This window comes from Lycium ferocissimum, chromosome 11 (assembly GCF_029784015.1).
Source record: "Lycium ferocissimum isolate CSIRO_LF1 chromosome 11, AGI_CSIRO_Lferr_CH_V1, whole genome shotgun sequence".
In the NCBI taxonomy this organism is placed as follows: domain Eukaryota; kingdom Viridiplantae; phylum Streptophyta; class Magnoliopsida; order Solanales; family Solanaceae; genus Lycium; species Lycium ferocissimum.
In genome coordinates, this window is record NC_081352.1 from 12,887,420 (window position 1) to 12,914,580 (window position 27,161).

General features: G+C 36.4%; 1 protein-coding gene across 3 annotated transcripts; it reads right to left on the reverse strand.

The window, feature by feature from the left end:
• Positions 1-686: 686 nt before the first annotated feature.
• Positions 687-26,580, reverse strand: LOC132036328 (sister chromatid cohesion protein SCC2). 3 transcript variants are annotated; one of them, XM_059426647.1, is made up of 28 exons: positions 26,148-26,580; positions 18,058-18,167; positions 15,823-15,950; positions 15,659-15,752; positions 15,319-15,575; positions 14,919-15,026; positions 14,657-14,768; positions 13,264-13,360; positions 12,984-13,170; positions 12,459-12,887; positions 11,858-12,390; positions 11,564-11,774; positions 11,436-11,486; positions 11,176-11,334; positions 10,911-11,078; positions 7,625-7,918; positions 7,390-7,542; positions 4,896-5,065; positions 4,658-4,766; positions 4,382-4,555; positions 4,204-4,308; positions 3,905-4,138; positions 3,486-3,619; positions 3,118-3,405; positions 2,658-3,018; positions 2,424-2,516; positions 2,197-2,322; positions 687-1,418 (listed from the first exon to the last, which is right to left on the reverse strand). In XM_059426647.1, the coding sequence occupies exons 1-28, from the start codon at positions 26,405-26,407 to the stop codon at positions 1,203-1,205; spliced, it is 5,361 nt and encodes a 1,786-aa protein (XP_059282630.1). In that variant the 5' UTR covers positions 26,408-26,580; the 3' UTR covers positions 687-1,202. The 3 variants fall into 3 exon arrangements, with proteins under 3 accessions (XP_059282630.1, XP_059282629.1, XP_059282631.1); XM_059426646.1 differs by lacking the exon at positions 26,148-26,580 and adding an exon at positions 21,951-22,237; XM_059426648.1 differs by lacking the exon at positions 26,148-26,580 and having other exon boundaries at positions 15,823-15,958.
• Positions 26,581-27,161: the final 581 nt, after the last annotated feature.

The window sequence follows — 27,161 nt, forward strand, 5'->3', positions numbered from 1 at the left end:
ACATTCCACCACAATCCTAGTGGTTACATAAGGAGGTTTGGTGGTGCCTTAATTAAAGGCAACTCTAATGCAAAATCAGTGGTTCCGAAGTTTGTGTTGTTTATATTTGCATATGGCTCAAAAGTAATACTACTACTTAAATGTAGTATAAATCAATGAGTTCAAAGTGATTTGTGCACACTTTCTTCCTTTTTTTGAAATTTTGCTCATCCAATACATGTACCGAGTCAAAAGCAGTAGCTTATTACCACACACCTTAAGAATAGCCTAGATCCGATCACAACTGCATTACTCTTTCTCATGGAGACCAAATCAACGCCAAAATGTTACTGAACGGGAAAAAACTGCAGGTTTTTGTCCTCCCTAACTTGGAGGCAAAATTCGCAAAATTTGTGTCCACAACCAGTGTGCCGTGAAATAGTATTATTGAGCTAAAATATACAATGTAAACAACCTTTGTTCTAGTAGCACCTTAGACACATCGAGCTCAACCAATAACCTACGAAAATCAACAGTTCACATTGAACGGAAGATTTTGGTCAGTGGCCGTGTCTGCATTGATGATTATGGCAATCTTTCCTAGATCTCATCAAATATATCAACAGTTTCTCATCAACTTTAGAATACTATCACACAACCAACGTTCCAAAGATAGTGTTCTAACGTTCAGAATAGTATTTACCATCTCGCGTGAAAAGCCCTCTTATATATCTTAATTACCTGCAATTGTAAGAGCTATTTTACAGCTTGTCTGCTCTTTCACGTCTATATATCTAAGATTTTACTTGCAGTTCACAAGTTCCAAGAGAGCTGTACAAAAACAATGGTCAGATTTCATTTCCAAATGAGATCAGAATCTATTAGAATGTACAGACAATGGAATAGAAGTCTAAAGAATCTTCCTTATCTCCCTCCTAAAACCCCCAAAGAAATCAACAGGAAATCGTAAGTCTCAATTTTGCTACTATTGGAGGTCTACACCAAAACTTGTGCCTCCAAGCATCATGACTTATAAATGGAGCACAACGCTGACGTACTGTAGCTCCAAGACAGCATTAACTTCTAGTGTTGGCATCTCAGGTATGATCTCTTAACTTCTGTGGATACTGTTACAAATCTGTTTTGGTTCTTGCTACTTGTGTCATTTACCTGTCTTCCTCGTACTGTACATGTTAGTGTCAACAACCTGTAAGTATTTACATTTAGAATTGCTGCCTTAACCTGCTACTGCTTCTTCTGCCACTATTAATAGTCCTCGTTCCACTACCCCAATCTTCATAGTCTTCATCATCTTCATCACCACCACCCATCACTCGACCAGATTTCCTGCTTCTTCTTGGAGGAGGGCGTTTTCTTTTAATGTTCGCCGTGTAGATTGCATAGTCCACTGTATCTTCCTTCAATGCATTCTTGAAATCCTACCAAAATTGATAATGAAGATGAAATAATCATGTTTAGTTTAAGTTTGTCTGCATGAGGCATCGAATTATGCAGTTGTGAACAAATGCCAAAAACGGGTACGTGGCCGCTTTAGTTTAGCTGCAAAGTGGTCTATCCTTCCAACATGAATAGACGTAATAGATAAACAAGCAATAACTTAGACTCGTATATTTATTCCTGTTTCATCCCACAAGTGCAAAAGAAATTCCTTTTATTTATTGGAAGTAAAGAAATTTTTCCCCAGACCCCACCTGTGGGACTACACTGGGTATGATGCTGTCATCCAGAAGAATTACAGAACTGAAGTGCAGAAGAAATTCCTTGTGACCATGGTTAAAATATAGGGGAAATATCGCATTCTCAGAAAGAATGATCAGTGTCACATGATCATTAAGTGTTCACTCCAGCTTGTCTAATTGAATAAGCTAATTACAAACTGAACGCCCCAGATATGTAATCACAAACGCAACACTTGCAAAAACAAATAAATGCATATGCAAATAGAGCGAAGAAATGAAAGATAAGTGTTACATATTTAACCATGAAAGCTTCAAAAGTATAGGGTGGCAAATCCTTCAGCATATACTAAGCACTATAAGCTTACAAACCATAAATATGTGAGTAATTTGTAAGGCATAATATACCAACGTGTGTAAGTGTAATATATGTGTTCTCAGGATCAGAAAACTATCAGAGAGAATTAAACATGAAAATTGGTGGAGACATACATAGCCTATGTTACTGCACATAAATTACCTGATATCTCCGGACAAAGTCTTCATAATTCTTTGGGGGCTCTATGTTAATTTCGTTCACATTGAAAGGAAGACTTTGCCTCGAAAAACCTTCCCCAGGTTTTGGAGGTTCAGTTGGAGAATATGCCTGATGAAACCAACCAAAATGAGATAAGTATCATGAGATGGTGCTAAGTGTTCATTTACATTGTCTCACGCACAGCTAACAGCCAATTCAGAAAGTCAAACCTGGCAACGGGCATCATTTAGATCATACACAATCTTGAGGTGCCTCTTTAGCCTCAGAAGCAGCTGCAAAGCACCAGCTGCCAGACATTCCACCTGTATAATACTTGTAGTTGTTAAACAGAAAAATAACAAAAAAAAAAAAAACAGTTAAGCTCGTGACATATGTCACGTGCTCTGCATGCCACACCACACCATGCTCATATGGTTAGACTGAGTTTGATGGAGAAAGCTTACCTGGATCATCTGCATATCAGCATTTGATATGCCATGTGGATTTAATGATGCCAGATGGGGCATATATGAATCCATTGATCCATAATCTACACCGACATGATTACCTTCCAAGCCTTCCTCGATTTTTGCGTTGACAACCATTGTTTCAGTCTCACACCTAACAGGTTGATTAGGCTCTGTCTGAATGCTCGCACTTCCATTTATTTTTTGAGAACCTGCTTGTAAAAATTGTAAAAATCCCTTCATATTTGCCTCCACCGTGCCAGCCCTAACTTGAATAATCCGATTTATAGAATAGATCAGATAAAGGGGCTCATCCGGCGACGTGAATGGAAGCAAAGCAAGAATTTCAGTGCAGTATCTGGGAGAGAAGAAAATACAATTCAGGATAAGTGGTCCAGATTAGTGCAAAGTAAATATGGAAACAGTAACCAAGTCAGTACTCCAGAATGGTGCATACATCAAAAATGGGACTACTGAATCACTCCAGCTTGGTGTATCAAATTTGCGCACAACTGAGGCCATAAATTTGTTCCTTGAAATACGATTTCCACGGATGAGCTTATAGATTCGAGACACCCCAAGCCTTGCATGGGTAAATGAGGCAGGGTCTGACTTTCCGGACATGATATCTGGAGCTTTGGACTGGGGTTTTAAACTTTGAGAACCACCTTTATTCATGGCTCGTATGAACATAAATGACATTTGTAGACCATCACCAAGACGGCTCTCAAAGAAGGATGGATACCTGAAAAAAGAGCCAGCAACAGTTAACATAAACTCATCAATATCCAGAGGTCGTATATTCTAACAATATAGAAAGCGTACTTCTCATTCATGTTCATCAACAAATGATGAGCCAGCTTTGAGTTCACCTCCTGGGGATCTGTTTCAAGAGCTATCAAAGAGGGAACACAGGTAATAGGATGGACAAGACCTTGACGCAATACAACTTCCACAATCTGTTTGAAAAAAAAAAATCAAAGGTTAATTAGAATAGGAATCTACCCCGTTGTTCGAATGGGTAAAAAGATCTACATATATCTTTGAGAATAAATACTCCATGCTTCAGAAAACATCGCATAGAATTTCCAAATAACTGAGGATCACATGGTCGGGGACATGAACACCAGCAGTAAACAGACCAGCTCTTAGACTAAAATGTCCTCTACGTGGGAGTGAGTGCATTGAGCAACTTAATGAATCAATTTTTACGAAAAGAAATTTAAAGATAAATAGGGAATTACCTTAAGAGCAGACTGACGCACTTGTTCATTCACATCCAGGCATCTTTCTAAGATTTTAGCCCAATACAACTGAACTATTCCCCCACAAATGTTGGTATCCCCAGCCCCTGCAGCAACAGGCACACTAGGACCACCAACTGCCGTATTAGAAACTTCATTCTCACTTGCATTATCTGCTCCCATTTGACTTTCAGCATCAAGAAGATACTCATACATGTTTTGCAGTGATTGCATCTGGCCGACAAATGATTCAGTATACAGCATATCATAAGCTGTGCAACAAGCAGAAAAGAAATTACCTTGAGTCGTGTATCAGTATTAGAAGAAAGTGTGGCCTCCAAAATTCTCCCTACATCCTTTTCCAGCATACATTCAGGACGAGCAATAAAAACATAGCCCAGTGCCTGGAAGTTACATTGTTACACATGTGATGATTATGAAATACATGCAGGACTTGACGGGAATAGCAGGACTCACCTGCAATGAGCGGACCTTGATAACAAAGTCCTCGGCCTGTAGATATTTCTTAAATAGGTTGAGGCTGCTGGCGACATGTAAGCTGTTACTGGAAGCAGATGCACACAACAAAGAGCTACTGTAACGTATTAGCAAACCCAAGCAGAAAAGAGACCGGCCCACTTGCTGAAAGTTCTGGAAAAGAACTAAAGTAAGAAATAACGCCATACAGATCGCAAAACAAAACACGAAGAGAAACATCAAGTAAGGCCAGAAACTTCATGGGGTCTCACAAACCTGCTTGTTACTGAAACCTAGGGCATCTAGGCGTTTGAAGAATAACTGGATAAGGTGTTCAATAATAGTTGAACCTTTTCCAGCGACTTTACTTATAGAGCAGAGGCACCTGCAATTTTGTAAGCAAAAGCTTATAAGTAAACAAGTGAAGCATGGAATATGTTGTGAGAATTTTATGAAGGGAAATAGTCGGTTCCTATTTATAGCGAGAAGAGGGTATCAATGAGAGAGTAGATACTTGATGCAAGCATGGACAACTGTCAAGAAAGAATGCCGAACAATCATTTGCTTCAGATCTTGTTCGAGTTCTTCGGCAACACTTTGAGGAAGCTTCCGTAGTAAAGGCATAACAGAATCAATTACAAAGATTATACTCTCCAAAAGCTGGGCCGCAACTCGATTATCAGCCTAAACAGAAGCCAGAAGAAGAAAGCTTATCAGAACTTGTTCATAGTATTTAACTCATAAAGGTACACCAATCAATAGAAGAAAAGGAGGAATCAGGAGGCAGCAGTAGCAGTGACGATCATAAGTCAACAAGCGAGAACAGCCGCAACCTGGATAAATATCTTTAGTATAAAGGAACATCCACCCACTAATGCATTCACTCCAGACTGATATATTCCAAAGTCTAGGTAGGACATAGTCAAATCATCTCAAGCGACCTCTCATTTTATCCTCTATGTGTCCTACTTGAACCATATTAATAATCATTTCTAATATTGTCCAATTTTGTATGACTGAGCATCCATCTCAACACTGCATTTCCATAACACCCATCTTCTGCGCTTGTTGGGCCCACATAACATTGTTGGTCTCACAATCGTCCGACGAAACTTTTCTTCCAATCGCATAGCACTCCGGTAAGAACTTCATTTAAGTTATAGTATCTTAATTTAAGAACTTCATCTTCATCTATCATGCTATTTTCCAAGACGACTAAGCCTATACATCTGGATTTTATGCATTTAGGCACCATAATCTCGTCCAAACTCAATTCACTTTCGTTCATCCAATGAGGGCTAAACTTGCACCGCATACATTCTCTTACTTGTCATAAAACCTTATTCTCTAGAGTGTTTCTCATGTTCCCATGAATCCAACATTAATTGACTCCCCCCTATGATTTCGTCTAGTAATGCAACATCACTTGCAAATGACGTACATCATGACCTCACCCTATGTATTATGAGTTAGCTTATCAATAACTAAGGCAAGCAATACGGCTCAAATCATCTCTAGTGTAACCCACGATGATGGGAAACTCCCTAGTATTTCTCCTACTATTCTAACACATATGATCACTCGCTCGTACATACTCTTTATGTTATTTTTATATTTGATATGAATTTGTTTCTTCTTCTTCGTCTATAAATTTGTTTCTTCTCAAGTACCCAAAAAAGAGTTTTTTCGTACTGTTATCATATACTAGGTACTATCGACATTTAGCAAAAATATAACCTTTCTTGTAGATTTACCACGCATAAAACCCAATTAGTTCTCTGCCACCATTGCAATAACAGTAAGTCTATGCTCAATCATTCTTTCACAAAGATTCATTCGCATCACTCAAAAGTTTATTACCACTATAGTTTACATAACTTTGAATATCTATTGTGTTCTCATGCATCTGAACCAAGATATTCTGTCTTGACTCATTTGTCAGTTTTCCGCTTCTTTTTTCAAACAAGATAACAGCAGTTTCCCGCTTCTTAACATAAGATTAAACAGCTTGGTTTCGGAAAATAGTAGAAAACATGGTTGGTATTAAGTAATAACGCATCTGTTTTGCCTGTGCTTCTTCTAAAACCACTTTGATAGGTGGTTAGAATTAAGTAATAACGCATCTGTTTTGCCTGTGCTTCTTCTAAAACCACTTTGATAGGTGCATTATGCTTGAAAGCCAAAGACCTATTTGTACTATTTCCTTTTCAAGTTAGCACATAGAAAGAAAAAAAAAAAAAAAAAAAAAAACACACACACACATTGTAACTGGTATTTTGTGCTTGAAACCTAAGTTACTCGGACTCGGGTGCGGGTGTCCGATACGGGTTTGGATCTAGATGTCGGATCCTTCATGATCTAAATTTTAAGATTTGGAGATACGGATCCAGTTATGGATACGGGTGCGGGGATTCGGCAAAAAAATTCAAATATCCAAAAATAGAGTTATAAAACCTAAATTATGGAATATTATGTGGAAAACTTGAGGAAAAAATATTGATCAAGAGGAGAATCCCCGAATGAGATAAAAGAAAACAGGGTGACATAGAAATTTTTATATACAAGGTATTCCATTTTCTTCAATTTCACCTTAGCTTTAGTTTTGATTAAAGAAATCATTAAATCTGTCCAGAATTTCTACGTCGATTTTGGTCAAAGTATCCAAAATCGGTTGACCAGATCGGGTACAAATCCCACACCCACACCCATGTCGTGTCGACACAGGTGCGGCACCAAAAGTGAAGAGTCCAAGTAACATAGCTTGAAACCCAAACGAGCTCTACGTACTATATCCATTTCAAGTTTGCTACATAGACAAACTTACAACATCTCAAATTAGTACTGCCTGCACCAGACACATACGACACAAAGATGCACCAAATTGCATCATGTAAATTAGAAAAGCAAATTTTTGTTCTTGGTAAATTAGAAAAAGCAAATTTTCTCATATGGAAGAGAACAACATAGAATCACTGTGAATTGGCTTAAAAACCAAATAGATGCACAACCTGACTCTTCAAATAAGGTTGTAGGGTGATCACAAACTGGGAAGGATCAGAAGCTGGTGCACATAGAGTAGGATCAACAACACAAAAAGCATGCAAGAGTCTCATGTATGGTAGCATCTGCACCTCTCCTTCTCCAGTGTTCATCTCTGTCACCTGCAGTGGAAGATACTTGAACATTCTATTTATAACAAAGAAATTTAAATATTTAAGAGGCACCATCCTACAAATCAAATACCTGCAGTATTTTCTCCAGTAAGCACTTGCACATCAATTCGCAGCGCTTACGGACTGAAGCAAGGGACACAGGGTTGATGCCAACAGCTTTAGCAGATTGTGAAAAGAAATCAAGAGCTAAGTTGCGTTTAATCACAGTTACAAGAGGTTGAAGACTGGGCATCCTTCCTAGCATCTGAACAATTTGCTCTGTTTTCTTAGCCACCTCAAGTGGAACAGAACTTCCATCTCCGAAATGCTGTGAACCAGAAGGTTCTTCAAACCAAAACTCGTAAAATGTTTTGCAGACCAGGTCCTATTTATAAAAGACATAAAACAGAATCTAAGGATTGCTTCTATGGTACTGGATTCTATCCAAATAAAGCTTCATCCACATCAAGGTTATTTAATGCGACTTTAAATTAATCTTCGACAAAACGATACAAGTACAGAACCAAATTAAAAATTTATGAACAAGAATGCTTATTCCATGCACTGCTGTGATTGGGAAGCCCCAAAATTTATCTTACATTCCAACCAATACATGCTACCAGACACCAGTCCACTATGATGCGCTAAATGCTTTAGATGCAATGACACCAAAAGCACTAGCTCTGTCCGAAACTATAACCCCCTCAACTTATCAATTGGTCCAGAAAAGAAAGTGTAACTCATAAGTTGTCGAAGTTTTCGAATTTGTTGCAGACCTAGCTGCTGGCAAGATGAGAAATTTTTTAACAACCCGCCCAAATAAACACCGGTTGGGTGAGTGATTTTCTCTGTTCGGGTCAAATATGGGCTTAGCCCAACTAACCCCCACTAAATATGGGTAACTTATGGGTTTGTCGAATTTTATTCTGAGAGACGGACTCTTGGACCCATAATGGAAAATGCATCTCACGACTCGGCTTCTCTTGCCCCCCCCTCTCCCTGTTTATCCACCCCCCCACGCGAATTAAGTAGGCATTTGAACCTGAATTTGGTGACATAGGGAAGAACAAGCTAGTATGTGAAACTAAGTTGAAAAAGGGTATTTGGAGATTGAAGATGTGTTTGGACATGCATTTCCTTGAAAACATGTAGAACTTCTGTGGGGGGGAAGCTGTTACTTGAAAAAGTGGTTAGAACCAATTTTTCAAACTTGAAAAACTCAACTTCAAAGTTGGACTGAAAAATTGACTACAATGTATAACCAAACGGTTTTTGAAAGAAAAACAATAGTTGAAAAGAGCAAAAAAATTGTATCTCCAAACGGGCCCAAAGATCCCAAACTTTTGTATCAGAAAAGTGGTATTTTTTGCTTTGATTTTCTGGTTTTTTTCCATAAGAAAGTGAGCTTCAGAAATTAGTGCTTTCAGATCAAATATCGAAAGAAGGAAAGTCTTTCCATTTGTAGCATTTCATAGAAAGAGTGTTCTAAGAATTCAGGAAAGAACCACAAAAAGATCAAGAAACAAAAAAAACAAATTGACAAAAAAAAAAACGGAAATGGAAAGAACCACATTATATAAACTACAATGATGATATAGTGCTTCTCATAGAAACAGTGTTTTTCTTAAACTTAGAAACAGTGTTCTATGCATTTTATGTCTGGATTTGTGGAGGATTAAGAGCCAGAGGATGAATTTTGTTCCTTTAACCATAATTAAGGTTTCAGATTTGCAATAAGACCAAAGGGGCAAAAGAAATTAGACGGAGAGCAAAAGTGGTGGGTCAGTTAAATTGGAACAGAGGGATTACATGTGTATATGGAATTCTATTCATCTATCTAAATTTGGTCAGCAGGGTTAGTTTAAGAAAAATGAAAGATATTTAATACATAAGCCAAATATGAATAGAAGAACTACTGCAACACCAAACAATGCGTGTTGTATTAAGTGGGATCTACAATAAGTCATGTCAATGGCAAAATGAAAATAATCCTAGCTTCTAAATAAAAACGTGATTAACTTCTTTTTTTAATATTTCTGGTGTCCACACCTTGACTATTCCATCGGATACCTGTTGCCTCCCACCAACACAGGTGACAGTGTCAAGTAACTCAGCCCATCAATGCTAATTCTTTTGGGTTAATCTTCCAAATAAAAAGTATAGTTACCAGCAAACTGGAAGAGAGGGAGTACTTCTGAAGGTATTAAAAATGTTGAGGAACAGTTGTTGCACTTCAGAGTGACATTCTAAGAGTCGTGTAAGTTGGGGTACATATCAAAATGTTGGGCAATAATACTTTTGAACAAAAGCTCATACGCAAAGATATTATGGAACACACCATCTTTGACAATATCCACATTCGTTTTTGGGTGAACGAGAAGTAGAGCATAAACAGCAAGTCCCACAGACTTGGCTTATAGAAACATTTTGCTAGATTCAACGATATTTAAGGGTAAAATTGTGGATCTATAATACACCTAGAAAGATCGCCAGTTAAGCTTGGAACCTCGCATGTACAAGCCTGTAAACGGAGCCCCCAGCTAAGCAAGTTCACACTGTAGTAGGCTCAGCTGAGCCTATTGATGGGTTGGGGCCAATTCACCGCTTTTACAGCCCATGAAGCAGATTAGCCCAGGATCACTAGCCAGCCCATAATGAGATCCAACCAAACAGCTACATAATATTATGGTTTTACCATAAGTTTCAAGGTGCATTATTTAAATTGGGATTTTTTTAATTACTAAAGTTCAATAAATAAAGACAGGCTTTTATCGAAGTTAAAGAGTTTCAAGATATAAAAAGGAGCCATTCTTTTTGATTGAAATAAACTATAAAGGGAAGGTTGCCATATAAGATGGAATTGCGAGTAATAATCTCTGGGGTGGTTCTAACTTCACACTAAGTATCCAAAGCTCTTAACCTTCAACTGTTATTATACTAAAGATTTTTGTATATTCCAATTGTATTTTTTTTTTTTCAAAGTAAATCTTCAATATTACACTTCTTCATTTTTCACTCAAAATAAATTTAAATATGTAATTCTTGTTAAATAAATATAAAGTTCAAGTGGAGGCTTTGTGCGCAGGACCTGGTCGCCTCCCTTGCAGAATGACTGGCTTGGGACTTGCCTATGAATCGCACCAGGGACCCTGTGTCTTGTTCTAAGTCTACCATTTATGGGCCAACCCAGCGACTTGACAGGTCTAAATTGTAAAAATGATTATGATCGATCATCAATGAACCTTACAAGTTCAATATTTATCTGGGGTGGATACTGTTACGGTCATGCTGCTTGTATCACTATTTAACGAAGGACAGGACCAAGGATAATGAGCTAAAATGTTAAATGGTAAGGAAATTGATTTGACTACTTCTACCTGTACACTGGATTCCTCATCATTTACTCGGGAAATAATTTCAACGCAAGCAGTACTCAACTCTGAGAAGTTAGAATTTGAAGTGCACATGTCCCGTATGATTTTGATAGCACGCTTTCGCACACTTACTCCAGTATCCTTTATCCTTTCCGCCAACTTCTCAAAGTACTGCGCAACCAAAAGAAGAGTTAGGAGGACAAATACAGCCATGCTGAACAAGGTGTCACCACAAGCATGTGGGATCAAATAGATCTGAATTCAATACCTTCAGACCAACATCAGGATATGAAGCAATATGCCTGCCTACAAGTTCCAATGCAGCTTCTCGGGCAGATATAGCAGAGTCACAAAACCTCCCTTCCACTGCTGTTTGGACAAGCTTATCACCCAAAACCTCTGGATCAGCCTCAACAATGATGCTAACCTGCTCTCAATATGACACAAACAAGAGGAGCAGAAGGTAAGTATTCCAGAAGTTGGAACATAAGAAATATAAATCTTAGAACGTGTATGCAACCCACTTACTGCTCGCAATGCCTTTGCACGAATGATTGGAGAGTTCTCCCGCAAACTTGCCTGTAAAGCATCATATAGTGAGTATGAAAAAAAATCTACGTTCTCGAGAAAAGGTGAGAAAGTACTATTTCACCAACCAGAAGCACTTGCAGAATCTTGTCAAATCCTCTAGAGAAAGAACTATTCCGTCCCAATGCTAAAGTAATCTTTTTAGCAGACTCCCTTGTGATTTGTGAAGAAAGAGAGCCAGAGTCGCGCACAATTGCTTGTGATTTTAATCGTGCAACATAATACATGAACTTTTGCTCAGAATCAGGGTCATCTTTGTACCAAAGACAAAGATAAAACCTGCAATTGCTTTTCTTGGCAAGGTTAGCATAAACAGAAATATACTAACAGCATTAAAATAACAATTCCAAAGAAGCACTGACCAGCGAGTAAATAGATGTAAACCATCCACAGTCGCAGCATCATGGAGATAGTTCAGTAGTAGCTGCTGAACAATCTCTAAATTTGTGACTGCCTCAGTAATTTGTGACGTCTTTCCCGACTTACTACGTTTATTTTGCCCAGAATCCTTGGACTGAGACTCACATAGTGATTTCAGTGCAAGAAGTTGCTTCTTGGAGAAACACATCTGACAATGAAAGCCGCGATTAGGAATATCATGACCCCTAATTCCAGTACAATTGACATGAAACAGTCTCTGACAACCATGGCATCGAACAAGCGATTTGTCAATCCTGGTATCCAAACAAACAGAACATGCATCCTTGGGAAGATTCCGGTCAATCATGTCTTCGCTTCTCAACTCCTTTACTATCCAGAATTTCTCCTCCCTACAGCGGACTGCATCTTGTTTCAGCCTTGCAGCAATTGTGCCAAGAAGGTCAATGGCCATCGAACGAACCGAAACATCTTTAGATTTCAGCCCAGCATTTTGAAGGAGTAAAACACAAAGAACCTGCATATAAGTGTATCTTTAACATATAGCCAAGGAAGTGGATTCAGAAATATAACCGCATCTAATACCTCTAGAAGAGGAGCAGAGGCAGGATATTCAGGCAAATTCAAAGTAGTTAACAGATCAATGACAAGATTCTCAATCATTGTCTTCAACTCAGCTGCCTCTTGATTTTTTGTGTTCGTTAGACGTTGAAGAACACGACTCCAGAAAAGACAGCAAGCTTCAGTGACTGACTCAAAGGATTTGGTAGGGTAACTGGCATCAATTGAGACTTCTAGTGAAGGACTGTTAATTGATTCCCTCAAAACATCCGGAAGGTTTGAACTGCTGTGAACTATTTGAATCAAAAGAGCAGTGATGAGCTGAATTTGCCTCTGCTCTTCATCAGGTAGAGGATAAGTTCTGGGCATGCGCTTAGAAGAGGGTAACTTCAAAAGAATCTGAAGTGCCTCATCCATTATATAAGCACGATGCTGTGTGTATGCATAAAATATCTGGACATTCAACAACATATGCACAATTAAGTCCCAAAGTAGTTATAATTGATTTCAACTAAAAGGACAAACTTCTAATAAATGCAGCTGCTTTACCCCACTAATTAAGCTTATTGACTTCATTTGCAAAAGCTGGATATTCTCAACCACAAATGTTGTGAAACAAGTCTTAATAAGTTGGAGAATGCAACTGTCTGGTAGGCGCTCTATAGTGCACAACTCCTTAAGAAAACCAAGAATCACATCAAGCTTCTGAAGTATATTACTAACAGCAGAAGAAACCCTACAAAGTTGATAATACCAGCATGAGGTGATTGGACCATTTCATATGAGAGACAAAAAACTCATTATCAAGGACATCAATTGATTATCATACTTGTTTGATGTTGATTTCCTTGGTTTCACACTCCTAGTAGTTCTCTTCTTCCTATTTGGTGAAACAAAATCCCCATCAAGCTCTTCATCTTCTTCACCTGGAAGCATATGAAAACACAGATATAGTCTAAGTAAAAGACTATGGAATATATCTAGCATATACAAAAACAGGGTTTAATCATAAGCTACGGTGATTTCCAAGATCAGCCAAATAACAGATACGAAACTGAACCCTTAGACCTATCTGACAAAAGGGAATCAGAACTCACAGTTTGAGAACTACAAGATAGAACAGAGTGTTCATAGAAGAATAGAACAAGGAGGGTGGATGGTAATTGATAAAACTAAAATGTTTTACTACCCCAATGGATCCACACCATCCTCAAGAAATAAACAATAGAATGATTCCACAGGTTAACCCCTTCACGTATTCGCCAATTTTAGGCTACAACAACTACGCCTCAGCCCCACACAAGTTGGGGTCAGGTATATGAATCATCACTACTCCATTTAAGCTCAACTCATGTCACCATCACACCAGATAAAAATAAATGAGAAAATAAGTTAAATATACGTAAATAAATGTAACAATTATAATAATAATAATACTAGAAGTGCTCTAACAAGACTAAAACCTATTCTCAACTAGTGGATATCCCCTATATGGATCTTTTTCCTTAATTGTGTCCCATCTTTAGCTAAGTCTGCATTAATTCCACGAAACTTTGCCAATTTTATAATTTAATTAAATACTCATCAAAATAGCACAATTCCAGAACCATCGTAGAGGTTGTCACTTTCTTAGAAGGATTGTAAACAGACAAAAACCAAGATTGGAAAAAGTAATGTGACGAGAGAAAAGGATCGACAATAGTTATGGGCAGAGTAGAAGTTCAAAACATGGACTGAAAGAGAGATAAAAATAATTCAGTTACTGAGGATTGATGGTTAGATCTAATTTAATATACTCTATCTCCATCTTTTGTTTTAGTTAGGAAAACTTCAAAACTCCTTTCTAGAGTTCCCAACCTGTTTTCAGCTCCGCAGAAAGATTCTTTCCGCGATCTCCAAGAAACACACAGACAGACAATTCAATTCTAGAAACCACCAAGAAGTTTCAAAATCTTAAGAGTACCATTATACTAACATTGCCTTTAACTTTCCTACATTAGGTATTTTGTTCACAAGAACAACTTGGGGTAAACACTTCTAAATTTACTGCCAATAAATTCTGCAAGCTATAGGATATCTCTACATGACATTTTTTGATGCTATATGACTCGTTCCTTTACCTGACTTCGCAATCATCAAGAAGTCAATTTTTTGAAAACTTCAATACATGTTCAACTGAAGCCCTAGAGTAATAATCAATAATCTAGAACTCAGAATTCTACCTTCATGAATCCCTATATCAGGTGGTTTGTGCAGCGCACGGTATACGGGATCACTACCAAAGATAACATCCATAACTTGGTGCCGAGAGAAATCCATGATTCTTTCAATGATCTGGTACCAAAGACCATGGTCAGCTGGAAAGTTAACAAACTCAAAAGAGACATGCAAAGATACCAACACAAGAATCAAAATGACATCTGTATTTGTAATTTACAAGACATATTTAGTAAAACGAAAAAACAAAAAGAGTTAAGAGCATACTTCTTCTTTATATAATTGCTTAGGCATCCCATTGTAAGCCATTATAGCTAAAGCTGCATGAATGGAATCTAAAGCACAGAAAATCGATGACACAACCTCAGCATCCATCTGCATTACAAGGATAACAAAACTTTATTATTGATTATGGTCATGACAATGTTATAACGGTCATTAACAAACTTAAAAGTGTGGCATGTTGACGAGAGCCAAAATTTCCAGACAGTAGCATGACCAACTACCCTCCCATAGATAATGAACAGAAAACAGTTGTTTACAAAAAATTAGTGGGAGCCAAAGTCGATACTTATCTTTTACCGAAAACAGGAAATTATACAAGAAATAGACAATTGTCTGTACTGAAAGTCAAAGAATAACACGAAATGCCTAATTGCTAACTTACATGTTCACAATCATTAATTGATAAACCTTCTGCTCGATGAATCTGGTGATCTAAGACCCTAAGTAATCTCACTAGATTATCAACTGGAACCAAATTCAGTGCTTTCTTTGCTCGGATAGATGTGATCTCCTTCAGAACAACATTAAGATCTGCCGCAGACATTGGTAAAAATTCTCTTTCGTCCCGCTCATCACTAAACATTTCTGCCCTGCCACAAAAATCTTCCAACATCTCACAGAAACCTGCTACAACTGCATCTGAAGGCAGGAAATATTCCCAAATTCAATGAATAGCCATCTAGAGGCGAGAAAAATTAGAAGTACAGTGACCGAAAGGGAACCTTGACATTCAAAAGCATCAGGACCACTTGATAGTAAGGTGTTGTCCCTTCCTTTCTTCTTGACTTTTGGTTTCCTAGAAGATGCAGTAACATCCTGCAATCAATTACTTAATTTTAGTAAACATAATGACTCAAGCCACTGGATTGGCCATTTACAAACTTACACTAGTAATATGGTCATGCTGATAATTGTTGATCTCTACAGTGCCTTGTCGTGGAAGTTGGACAGCAGGTATACTCCCAAGAGGACTTGAATCAGCCTTGCGATTTCGTGCAGTCTCCTTAATGGGGCCTGAGAAACTTGAACAATGTGCTATATAGTAAATCCAAGTAACATCAAATACCTAATAATAATTTCACTCAAATGCAGAAAAAGAGAAACATTTTCACAGAACCCAAGACAATTAACATGTTCTAAGGTAAATTCAATGAATAGCTTTACTTTGGATGCTGAAATATGTATATCAGTGCTGGAACAACTGCAATTGGAATGTAAGATTCGGAAGACAATGCTTTGACTGGAAAATACCTAGTATGGCCAAGCTGCTTAATATTTTAGAGGAAGTGTCTTTGAATAGTGAAACTACAGATTCTCTCTGTTGGGAAGGACAAAAACAAGGGAGCTTTCTCTGTTAAGTCTTGCTACATATGACTGAACACAGGAAAAAAAAAAATCCAGAATTGGCCTTGGGAGGAAAATTTGGAAATCAAAAGCACCACACAAGGTGGATTTTTTTTTTTGCAGGAATTGGCGCATGACGCTTGTCTCATGCAACCAAATTTACAAAGGGGAACTACATTATGCAAAAGACGCTACTTATGCAGGGAAGCCACTTTTTCCTACAGTGCTAGGTTGCCAATCAACATTACAACATGTCCCTACGTTCAAACTTCAAAGTGAACTGTGTGATGCCTCACTCTGTAAAAGAGCTACTGCTATGTTGCGGTCTCAAAGGAAGAAGCAAATCACTGAGAGTTTTATGGAGCTTGCATGTGTTGGGTACTACGTAGAGAAGGGAATTGCAGATGCTTCTAGGGCAAGGCAACTTCTCTACCAGAGCTGATATTTAGATGTTTATGTATGCTGGCACTAAGATGTAAACTCCAAGATGCGCTTGATCAATACAAAATGCTAGATTTCATTACTCCATTACAGGATTAGAAACTACTTTTTACAGAGGTATTCCCTTCTTTGTTTTGGGTAGGGGATTACTACTCTTGTAAATCACCATCTTGGTGTCGAAGTTCTGTTTCTGTTAACAAAATCTTTTGCTTAATAATCAAAACAAAAAAAGTAATCCCCATGAGTAAAAGTAAAAATCAAAAATCTTGTTACTATGAAAGAATTTAAACAACCAAGCCAAAACTTTTAAGGCAATGCGTGGAGCGGCATAAATCCGTTTGGAAACATATACAACTAATGATGGACAAGTGTACCCTCTAACACCCTCCTGCACAATAACCCCATATTATGGTTTACAAATGGATTAAAGATTCTTTTTTTTGGGCCTTCTTTTTGTTATTTTTGCTTCTTTTTTTCTATTGTTTTTGAAGTACAGAAGAGGAGGTTTAACATGAGTGGCTATGGAGTAGATGGAGATGGATTATCCTGAACAAGATAATGAGTGGACCTGAAGCAATGTTAACAACTCGTTCGTTTGGCTTTGGGAGTGAAAGAAGTCCAAAGTAGACCCATTAATTGGTTGTGAGAGAGAAGCCTAGAGTGATAGAACAAGAAGAGAGAAAGCAATTGTCAAAACGGGCTCTGCGAAGTTTAACTCTAATACCATGGCAAAGAATCTGAGCATCTAACTAAAACCTCAAGGCAATGGGTGTTGGCGTGGGACATTATAAGCCCTTTTGGAAACCCTTACACAGCCAATGACGGACAGGTGTATTATCTAACAGTACATTTCTTTTAGAAGTAGTTAATACCTAAAGAACAAAGTTCTAAATAAGCCAATCACTTTCATGAGTTACAAACATTCAATGGAAACGTGGTGATTTCGTATTAAAGTTTAAGTGTTTAACTATCATTACGAACAAGGGGGCAGGAAGTATCGAATTGCTTTCAACTTAGCATTTCAAACATTGTTGTCACCGGATACAGCGGGACCGTTTAAGTACAATCTCAAATGATCTAAAAAAACTTGCCCAGAAACAAAGATTTATCCCTTGCAAAAGAATGAAGAAAAATATGGCTAAAAATTTTAGTTGGCGCCGCAAATCGGATTAGCAAAAGGATGCTTGTACCACAAGCACAGTCAAAATGTTGTGTACATCAAATAAGAGAAAAGACTTGTACTTTTGCACGTAATTCAATTGGGCCTACTTGACATGGTAAAAATCCAACACGTGAGATAGAAAACAATGAAATCAGCTTCATAGACCTCGTTTACCTGCATTTATTAGAGCAAAGGATTCAGAGTTACATCTAAGCACTTCATTATGCAGGTCAAGGTGCCCCACAAAACCACAAGGTTGAGGACTCGCATCAGCTCTAAGGTTCCTGCAAATAAGAATTGATAAGTCAAAATATGCAGAGTGGAAAGCTCTGTCCTTCTATGGTCTACTTTTAGGTAGCATGAAGGCCTAATATAGTCAACTGCAATGATGTATTCCTATTCTTTACCTTCTCCTCTACTAGACGGTTGGGCACTTACTAGAAAATAGCCTGTGCTTCTGAATTTCTAATACTAACTAGTAAGCAACTTCAATTTTGAGTTCACAACTTCACGTATAATCTCTTATTCTCATTTTTCCCAGCTCAATGGCCTTCAATTTTATGGACGTCTCACATTTTTAGTACGGCTAAAAAGATGCTGTTTTTAATCAGTAATTGAAGTATTCCGTTGCATTCATAAAAAGAAGGGTCTAGAAAAAAGAAATTCCAGTTCATCTGCAACTATAAAGAAGAAGAACAGAGGTTGCTCAAACTTGGCAAAATTACTAACTTGAATCATTTGCCTATAATCATCAACTGAGAGGGCAGAGCATCTTGATACTTTAGATAAGAGAAATCTTACAAATATAATAAACCACCTACAGAGCAAATGACTCTCCTATTTTAGCTTTGCAAGAATCCTATAATGAGAGTCAAAGTTTTTTCTGTTAAATGAGAGAACATGTAAGGCATTTGGTTCTTCATTTTTAGAATTAATGTGGAAGAAATGAACATTAAGAAGTTAAATATGAGGTCTAGAGACTTTTTGTAATGCAATTTCATTTTTGCCTATTGGTCAATTCATGTTACCTCCATTTCCTATTTTCTCTGATTGTAAAATGATCGATTTACCACAAAAATTTTAAGAAATTGACATCACTCACTAATTGCAACCCTGTTAGTTAGGATGTGAAAGAGCCAAACTCTCCAAAAGATAGATGAAGAAGCTGAAATACTTAATCCTTAAAAAAAGTGGAATCATTGAAACTTTGAGATTTTAGATGAATAAGTCCAGCGGACAGTGTAACAAAAATCATTTTACAGCTACTTACAACGAACATTGAAGAAATTCATGGGCACATTGATTATGTTGACACACTAACTGAGTTTGTACATGATAACAATCAAATTATTATGTATCCATCATCTGCAACACTTATGACGGGTAATTCTATCAAGTCAATGTTGCAAAGCCTTAAAACCGCAACTCTTTACAGCTACTAACAATGAAGATTGAAGAAATTCATGGGCACATTTTTTAATATTTGACAAACAAACTGAGTTTGGACATGATAGGCAATCAATTTTTTGTATATCCATCGTCTGAAACACTTCTAGCATGTAATTCTACCAAGTCAATGTTGCAAAGCCTAAAACAGGCAATTTCTCAAGCCAAAGAATAGGAATAACTCTCGAGCATGAGTAAAATCCATGCCAAAAGGATCTTCATAATATATGTATATGCGGTCTACAACACTTTCTAGCGTGTAATTCGACCAAGTCAATGTTACAAAGCCTAGAAATAAGCAATTTCTCAAGCCAGTGAAAAGAAAGAATTCTCGAGCGTGAGTAAAATTTATGCCAAAAAGATCTTCATAATATATGTATACGCGGTCTACAACACTTTTTAGCGTCTAATTCTACCAAGTCAATGTCGCAAAGCCTAAACATAAGCAATTTCCCAAGCCAGACAAAAGGAAAAGTCTCTCAAGCATGAGTACAATTTATGCCACAAAAGATCATCACACTATATGTATACGCAGTCAACAACACTTCTAACGTGTAATTCTACCAAGTCAATGTTGCAAAGCCTAAAAATAAGTAACTTCTCAAGCCAGAGAAAAGGAAGATTTCTCGAAGCATGAGTAAAATTTAAGCCAAAAAGATCTTCACAATATATGTATACGCAGTCTACAACACTTCTATGGTGTAATTTGACCAAGTCAATGTTGCAAAGCCTAAAAATAAACAATTTCTCAGGCCAGAGAAAAGGAACAATTCTCGAGCATGAGTAAAATTTAGGTAGATTTTCAAAAATGTACCCTTTGGCCATCTAGTTTACCAAACATGGACGAAATATACACTGCCTATCCACTCCAATTGTATAGGTAGTGTATAATATGTATATTATATGTATAGGTATGTATATTCTAGGTATAGGTATGTACAGTATATGTATAGGTATGTATATTATAGGTATAAGTATGTATAGTATATGTATATTTAGTAAAGACTATACACTGTACATGTTTTGTAAACCAGATGGCTGAATGGCATTCGGCTGTAAATTTCCCTAAAATTCATGCCACAAAAATCTTCACAATATATGTAAACACGGTCTACAACACTTCTAGCGTATAATTCGACCAAGTCAATGTTCCAAAGCTTAATAACAATAAATATCTCAAACCATAAACAAGCAATAAACTTGACCAAAAAATGAGTAAAATTCATGACAATATATGTATACGCAATCTACAACACTTCTAGCGTGTAATTCAACCAAGTCAATATTCCAAAGCCTAACACAAACAAAATTCTCAAACCAGAAAAAAGCAATAAACTTGATCAAAAAAATGAGTAAAATCCACGAAAATTACTCACAAATAAACTTGAGCAAAAAAATAAGTAAAATTCATGACAATAACTACAAATAAACTTGAGCAAAGCAATGAGTAAAATTCGTGACAATAAATCACAAATAAACTTGACCAAGAAAATGAGTAAAATTCATGACAATAACTACAAATAAACTTGAGCAAGAAAATAAGTAAAATTCATGACAATAACTACAAATAAACTTGACCAAAAAATGAGTAAAATTCATGAAAATAACTCACAAATAAACTTGAGCAAGAAAATGAGCAAAATTCATGACAATAACTACAAATAAACTTGAGCAAAACAATGACCAAAATTCATGACAATAACTCACAAATAAACTTGAGCAAGGAAATGATATAAAATTGAGCAAAAAATGAGTAAAATTCATGACAATAACTCACAAATAAACTTGAGTAAAAAATCCTTAAAAATTACTCACAAATAAGAAACGTCCGTATCATGAAGAAGATCAGCAATTTCCAAGCGTGGCAAAGCACATCACTCCGATTATTAAACGATCTGGCTGCACTCCGTATTGGTATAGGTTGTGTATAGGTAAGTATAGTATATGTATATTTACTATAAACTATACACCACCTATGCACTGTGTACATATTTTGTAAACTAGACGGCCGAATGGCATTTATCTGTAGTTTCCCTACAATTTATGCCACAAAAATCTTCACAATATATGTATACGCGGTCTAAAACATTTCTAGCGTGTAGTAGTTCAATCAAGTCATTGTTTCAAAGCCTAATACCAATAAATCTCTTGAAACCAGAAAAAAGCAATAAACTTAAGCAAAAAAAAAAAAAAGACTAAGAATCACGACAATTACTCACAAATAAGAAACATCCGTATTCCGAAGCATATCAGCAATTTTGCTAGCGTGGCTGAATAGGTAGTGCATATTTAGTATAAAGTATACATTACCTATACACTGTGTACATATTTTGTAAATTAGATGGCCGAATGGCATTTCTCTGTAATTTTCCCTAAAATTTATGCCACAAAAATCTTCACAATATACGTATACACGGTCTACAATACCTCTAGCCTGTAATTCAACCAAGTCAATGTTCCAAAGCCTAATACGAACAAATTTCTCAAACCAGAAAAAAGCAATAAACTTGAGCAAAAATGAGTAAAATTCATGACAATCATAATATAAGTATACGTGGTGTACAACACTTTTAACGAGTATTTGAGCTAAAAATTCGTAAAAATCCATAAAAATGACTCACAAATAAGAAACATCGGTATTATGAAGCAGATCAGCAATTTTGCCAGCATGACTAAGCAGTACATCATTCCGATTATTCAACGATCTAGATGATTCATTACTCCTTCCCTCATAATCATCGAACAATCTAAGGCCCTGGTCCACTGCACTGCAGAACACAGGTAGTGACGGTAACGGCAAAGACGGTGCAATTTCAGTGTGCACTGTATTCAATAAACTTATTAAACCTTGTGGAACACCACTACTTCCACTACTACTTGATGTGTTCTCCATTAGGACTCTGTTAAACAGGCTTTTTAACACTGTTAAACAGTTAAGTAAGAATCATAGAGTATTGTATTGGATTTGAAGAGTATAAATCTCGTTTTCAAATTTTGAGGAAACGAAAGCCCCAATCAGATAAACAAATGGCGGGGAAAGAGAATTTGGGATTTTTTCAGCTCAAGTAGTAAAGGAAGAAAAGAGTCCAGGTTGTGAAGTTACTGAAATACCCTTTCTCTGTTGTACGTAAACATAGGTGGTGTGTACAATTTCTTCTTTGACGAAAATTTTGTACTAGTATAATTACAGTACTATCCGTTAGATCAAGGAAAAAAAAATCCATCTATGTTATATTAAAAGCACAAAGACCCTTAGCGAAATGATATTTGTCTTTTTTACCATTTTAAAAGTGTTCATAATAGGCAAAACAGTTATTTAATTATTTTCCGACTATTTAGGAATAATCATTTAATATATTCTTGAATAGTCATTTAATATATGCTTTCTAGTGCAATGTATTCGATAAGTTTATACCTTGAGGAACACCACTACTACTACTTGATGAATTCGCTATTAGAACTCCGTTAATCAAGTTTTTTTAGCACTGTGTTAAACAGTTAAGTAACAATTATAGAGTATTGAAAATCAGAGAAATTGGATTTGAAGTTTTCAAATTTGAGGAAAAGATGAAGCCATAATCGGATAAACAAATGGCGGGTAAAGAGAGTAATAGAGAATTTTTGGGATTATTTTCAGCTCAAGTAGAAGGAAGAAAAGAGTTCAGGTTGTGAAGTTACTGAAATACCCTTGATCTGATGTACATAAACGTTGGTAGTGTGCTGTGTACTAAGAGCCTGTTTGGATTGACTTATTTTAGGTGTTTTTAAGCCAAAGTAGCTATTAAGCGCTTTTATAGTGTTCGGATAAAATAAAAAAGTGTTCAAGCACTTGCCTTTCACTCAAAATAAGCCAAAAGTCATTCCTAACTTATGGCTTTTGCGGTTATAAGTCATATGTCAATCCAAACGGGCTCTAAAGGAAGAAAAGAGTCTAGGTTGTGAAGTTACTGAAATACCCTTTCTTTGTTGGATTGGTGGTGTGTGCGATTTCTTCTTTGACGAAACTTTTGCACTAGTATAATTACAGTATTACTACTCTCCATCAGATCAAGGAAAAAATAATTCATCTATGTTATATTAAAAGCAAGAAGGCCCTTAGCGAAATGATATTTGTCTTTTTTACCATTTTAAAAGTGTTCATAATGGGCAAAATAGTTATTTAATTATTTTCCTACTATTTAGGAATAATCATTTAATATATCCTTGAATAGTCATTTAATATATTCTTTCTAGCGCAATGTATTCGATAAGCTTATACCTTGAGGAACACCACTACTACTTGATGAGTTCGCTATTAGAACTCCGTTAAACAAGCTTTCTTAACACTGTGTTAAACAGTTAAGTAACAATCATACAACAACAACAACCCAGTGAAATCCCACAACGTGAGGTCTGGGGAGGGTAGAGTGTACGCAGACCTGACTCCTACCAAGGTAGGACGGCTGTTTCCGAAAGACCCTCGGCTAAGTAACAATCATAGAGTATTGAAAATCAGAGAAATTGGATTTCAAGTTTTCAAATTTGAGGAAAAGATAAAGCCCTAATCGGATAAACAATTGGCGGGAAAGAGAGTAATAGAGAATTTTGGGATTTTTTTCAGCTCAAGTAGAAGGAAGAAAAGAGTTCAGGTTGTGAAGTTACCGAAATACCCTTTCTCTGTTGTACATAAACGTTGGTAGTGTGCTGTGTACTAAGAGCCCGTTTGGATGGACTTATTTTAGGTGTTTTTAAGCCAAAGTGGCTTTTAAGCACTTTTATAGTGTTTGGGTAAAATAAAAAAGTGTTGAAGCACTTGTTTTTAAGCCAAAATAACAAAAATAAGCCAAAAGTCATTTCTAACTTATGGCTTTTGGGGTTATAACTCATATGTCAATCCAAACAGGCTCTAAAGGAAGAAAAGAGTCTAGGTTATCAAATTACTGAAATAACCTTTCTATGTACATAAACATTGGTAGTGTGCTGTGTACTAAAGGAAGAAAAGAGTTCAGGTTATCAAATTACTGAAATATCCTTTCTCTGTTAAGCGTTGGTGGTGTGTTGTGTACAGTTTCTTCTTTCAAAAAACATTTGTGCTAATTGTTGGCCGAAAAGACTTTTGTACTAATAATTACTACAATGTTAATTTCCGTTAGATCAAGGGAACAGTAATGCAGAGTAAAATTAAAGAGCAGTTTTGGAGGGGGAAAAAAAACTTTTTTCTTGCTAAAACAGATGATTTGGGAAGTTGAAGGAGGTTGAGAACAATGTATTGCTAGCGTGGCCAAGTACATCACTCCGATTCAACGTCCATAAAGTATTTGTATATTTAGTACAAATTACACACTACCAATACACCGTGTACATATTTTGTAAATTAGACAGCCGAATGGCATTGGCTGTAATTTTCCCTACAAATTATGCCAATAAGATCTTCACAATATATGTATACGCGGTCTACAACACTTCTAGCATGAAATTCAACCAAGTCAATGTTCCAAAGCCTAATACAAATAAACTTCACAAACCAGAAAAAAAGCAATAAACTTAAGCAAAAAAAGAGTAAAATTCACGACAATTACTCACAAGTCACAAATAAGAAACATCCGTAAAATTTAAGCCAAAAGGATCTTCATAATATATGTATACGTGGTCTACAACACTTCTAGCATGTAATAATTCGATCAAGTCAACATTCCAAAGCCTAATAGGAATAAATTTCTCAAACCACAAAAAGCAATAAATTTGAGCAAAATATGAGTAAAAATTCATGACAAAATTACTCACAAATAAACTTGAGCAAAAAAATAAGTAAAATTCATGACAGTATATGTATATGCGTTCTACAACACCTCTAGCCTGTAATTCAACCAAGTCAATGTTCCAAACCCTAATATAAACAAATCTCTCAAACCAGAAAAAAAAAAATTAGAGCAATAAAATGAGTAAAATTCATGACAATATGTTTTTTTCTTTTTTGAAACTGGTAAAGTTAATTCAAAACAATATATGTATACGCGGTCTACAATACTTCTAGGATGTAATTCAACCAAGTCAATGTTCCAAAGCCTATGTGCCTTTGGGTGCACACAGGGTAAACCCCGCTCCTGTGCAATAGCCAGCAAGCCACACCGGAGAGATATACCTGTGGTCTACAACACTTCTAACGTGTGATTTCTACCAAGTCAATGTGCAAAGCCTAAAAATAAGCAATTTCTCAAGCCAGGAAAAAGGAAAAACTCTCGAGCATGAGTAAAATTTATGCCACAAAAATCTTCACAATATATATGTATACGCAGCCAACAACACTTCTAATGCCTAATACCAATAAATTCCTCAAACAATAAAAAGCAATAAACTTAAGCAAAAATGAGTAAACTTCAAGACAATATATGTACACACGGTCTACAACACCTCTAACCTGTAATTCAACCAAGTCAATGTTCCAAACCCTAATACAAACAAATCTCTCAAACCAGGAAAAAAAAAAAAACAATAAACTAGAGAAAAAAATGATTAAATTTCATGACAATATGTTTTTTTCTTTTTTAAAACTGGTAAAGTTAAATCAAGACAATATATGTATACGCGGTCAACAACACTTCTAGCATCTAATTCAACCAAGTCAACGTACCAAAACCTAATACAAACAAATTTCTCAAACCACAAAAAAAGCAATAAACTCGAGCAAAAAATGAGTAAAATTCATGACAAAATGATCTTCACAATATATGTATACGCGGTCTACAACTCTTCTAACGTGTAATTTCTACCTAGTCAATGTTGCAAAGCCTAAAACTAAGCAATTTAAGCAATAAACTTGATCAAAAAAAGTGACTCACAAATACGAAACATCGGTATTATAAAGCAGATCAGCAATTTTGGCAGCGTGTCCAAGTACATCACTTCGATTATTCAAGGATCTAGATGATTTATTACTCCTTCGCTCATAATCATCGAACAATCTAAGGTCCTGATCCACTGCACCGCAGAACACAGGTAGTGACGCTAACGGCAAAGACGGTGCAATTTCACTGTGCACTGTATTAGATAAACTTATTAAACCTTGTGGAACACCACTACTACTTGATGTGTTCGCCATTACAGCTCACGTTAAACACGCTTTTTTACACTCAGTTAAGTAAAAAATTGGATTTGAAGAGGATGAAGTTTTCAAATTTTGAGGTAAAGAAAGCCCTAATCGGATAAACAAATGGCGGGGAAAGAGAATAGTTGTAGAAAAATTTGGGATTTTTTTCAGCTCAACTAGTAAAGGAAGAAAAGAGTCCAGTTTGTTAAATTACTGGAATGCCCTTTCTTTGTAACAAAAACGTTGCTAGTGTGATGTGTACGATTTCTTCGTTTTTTTCTCTTTGTGCGATTTCTTCTTTGACGAAACTTTAGTACTAGTAATTACTGCCATATAGAAGCATGTCGTCAGTCACCTAAAAAAAAAATTACTAGTACATAGAAGCAATCGTCAGTCACCTTTAAAAAAAATATAAGGTGGGCCTCGTATTAAAAATACCATGCTATATAAAAAAAAAGTGAACCCATCATCTCCAAAATCATGTTAAAAAAGAAAGGCCAAACCCCATCTTAGCCCACTCGGCAAGATGACTTCAAGATCTTTCACTTCACACTCCAAGACGCCCCGTTCCATTTAGACACGAACTTAACTTAAATGTGTTATTAGACACCTTTTGCGTGTGTGTGCGCGTGTCCTTCACATTTTTTTGGAGCGTGAAAGAAATAATTTTGTGTTTTTTTTTTTTTTCTCCTTCATCTTCTTCCTCCCTCCTACCACTTTCTTCACCATATCCACCATATCTCTCAAAGCCACCAAATGGGCCATA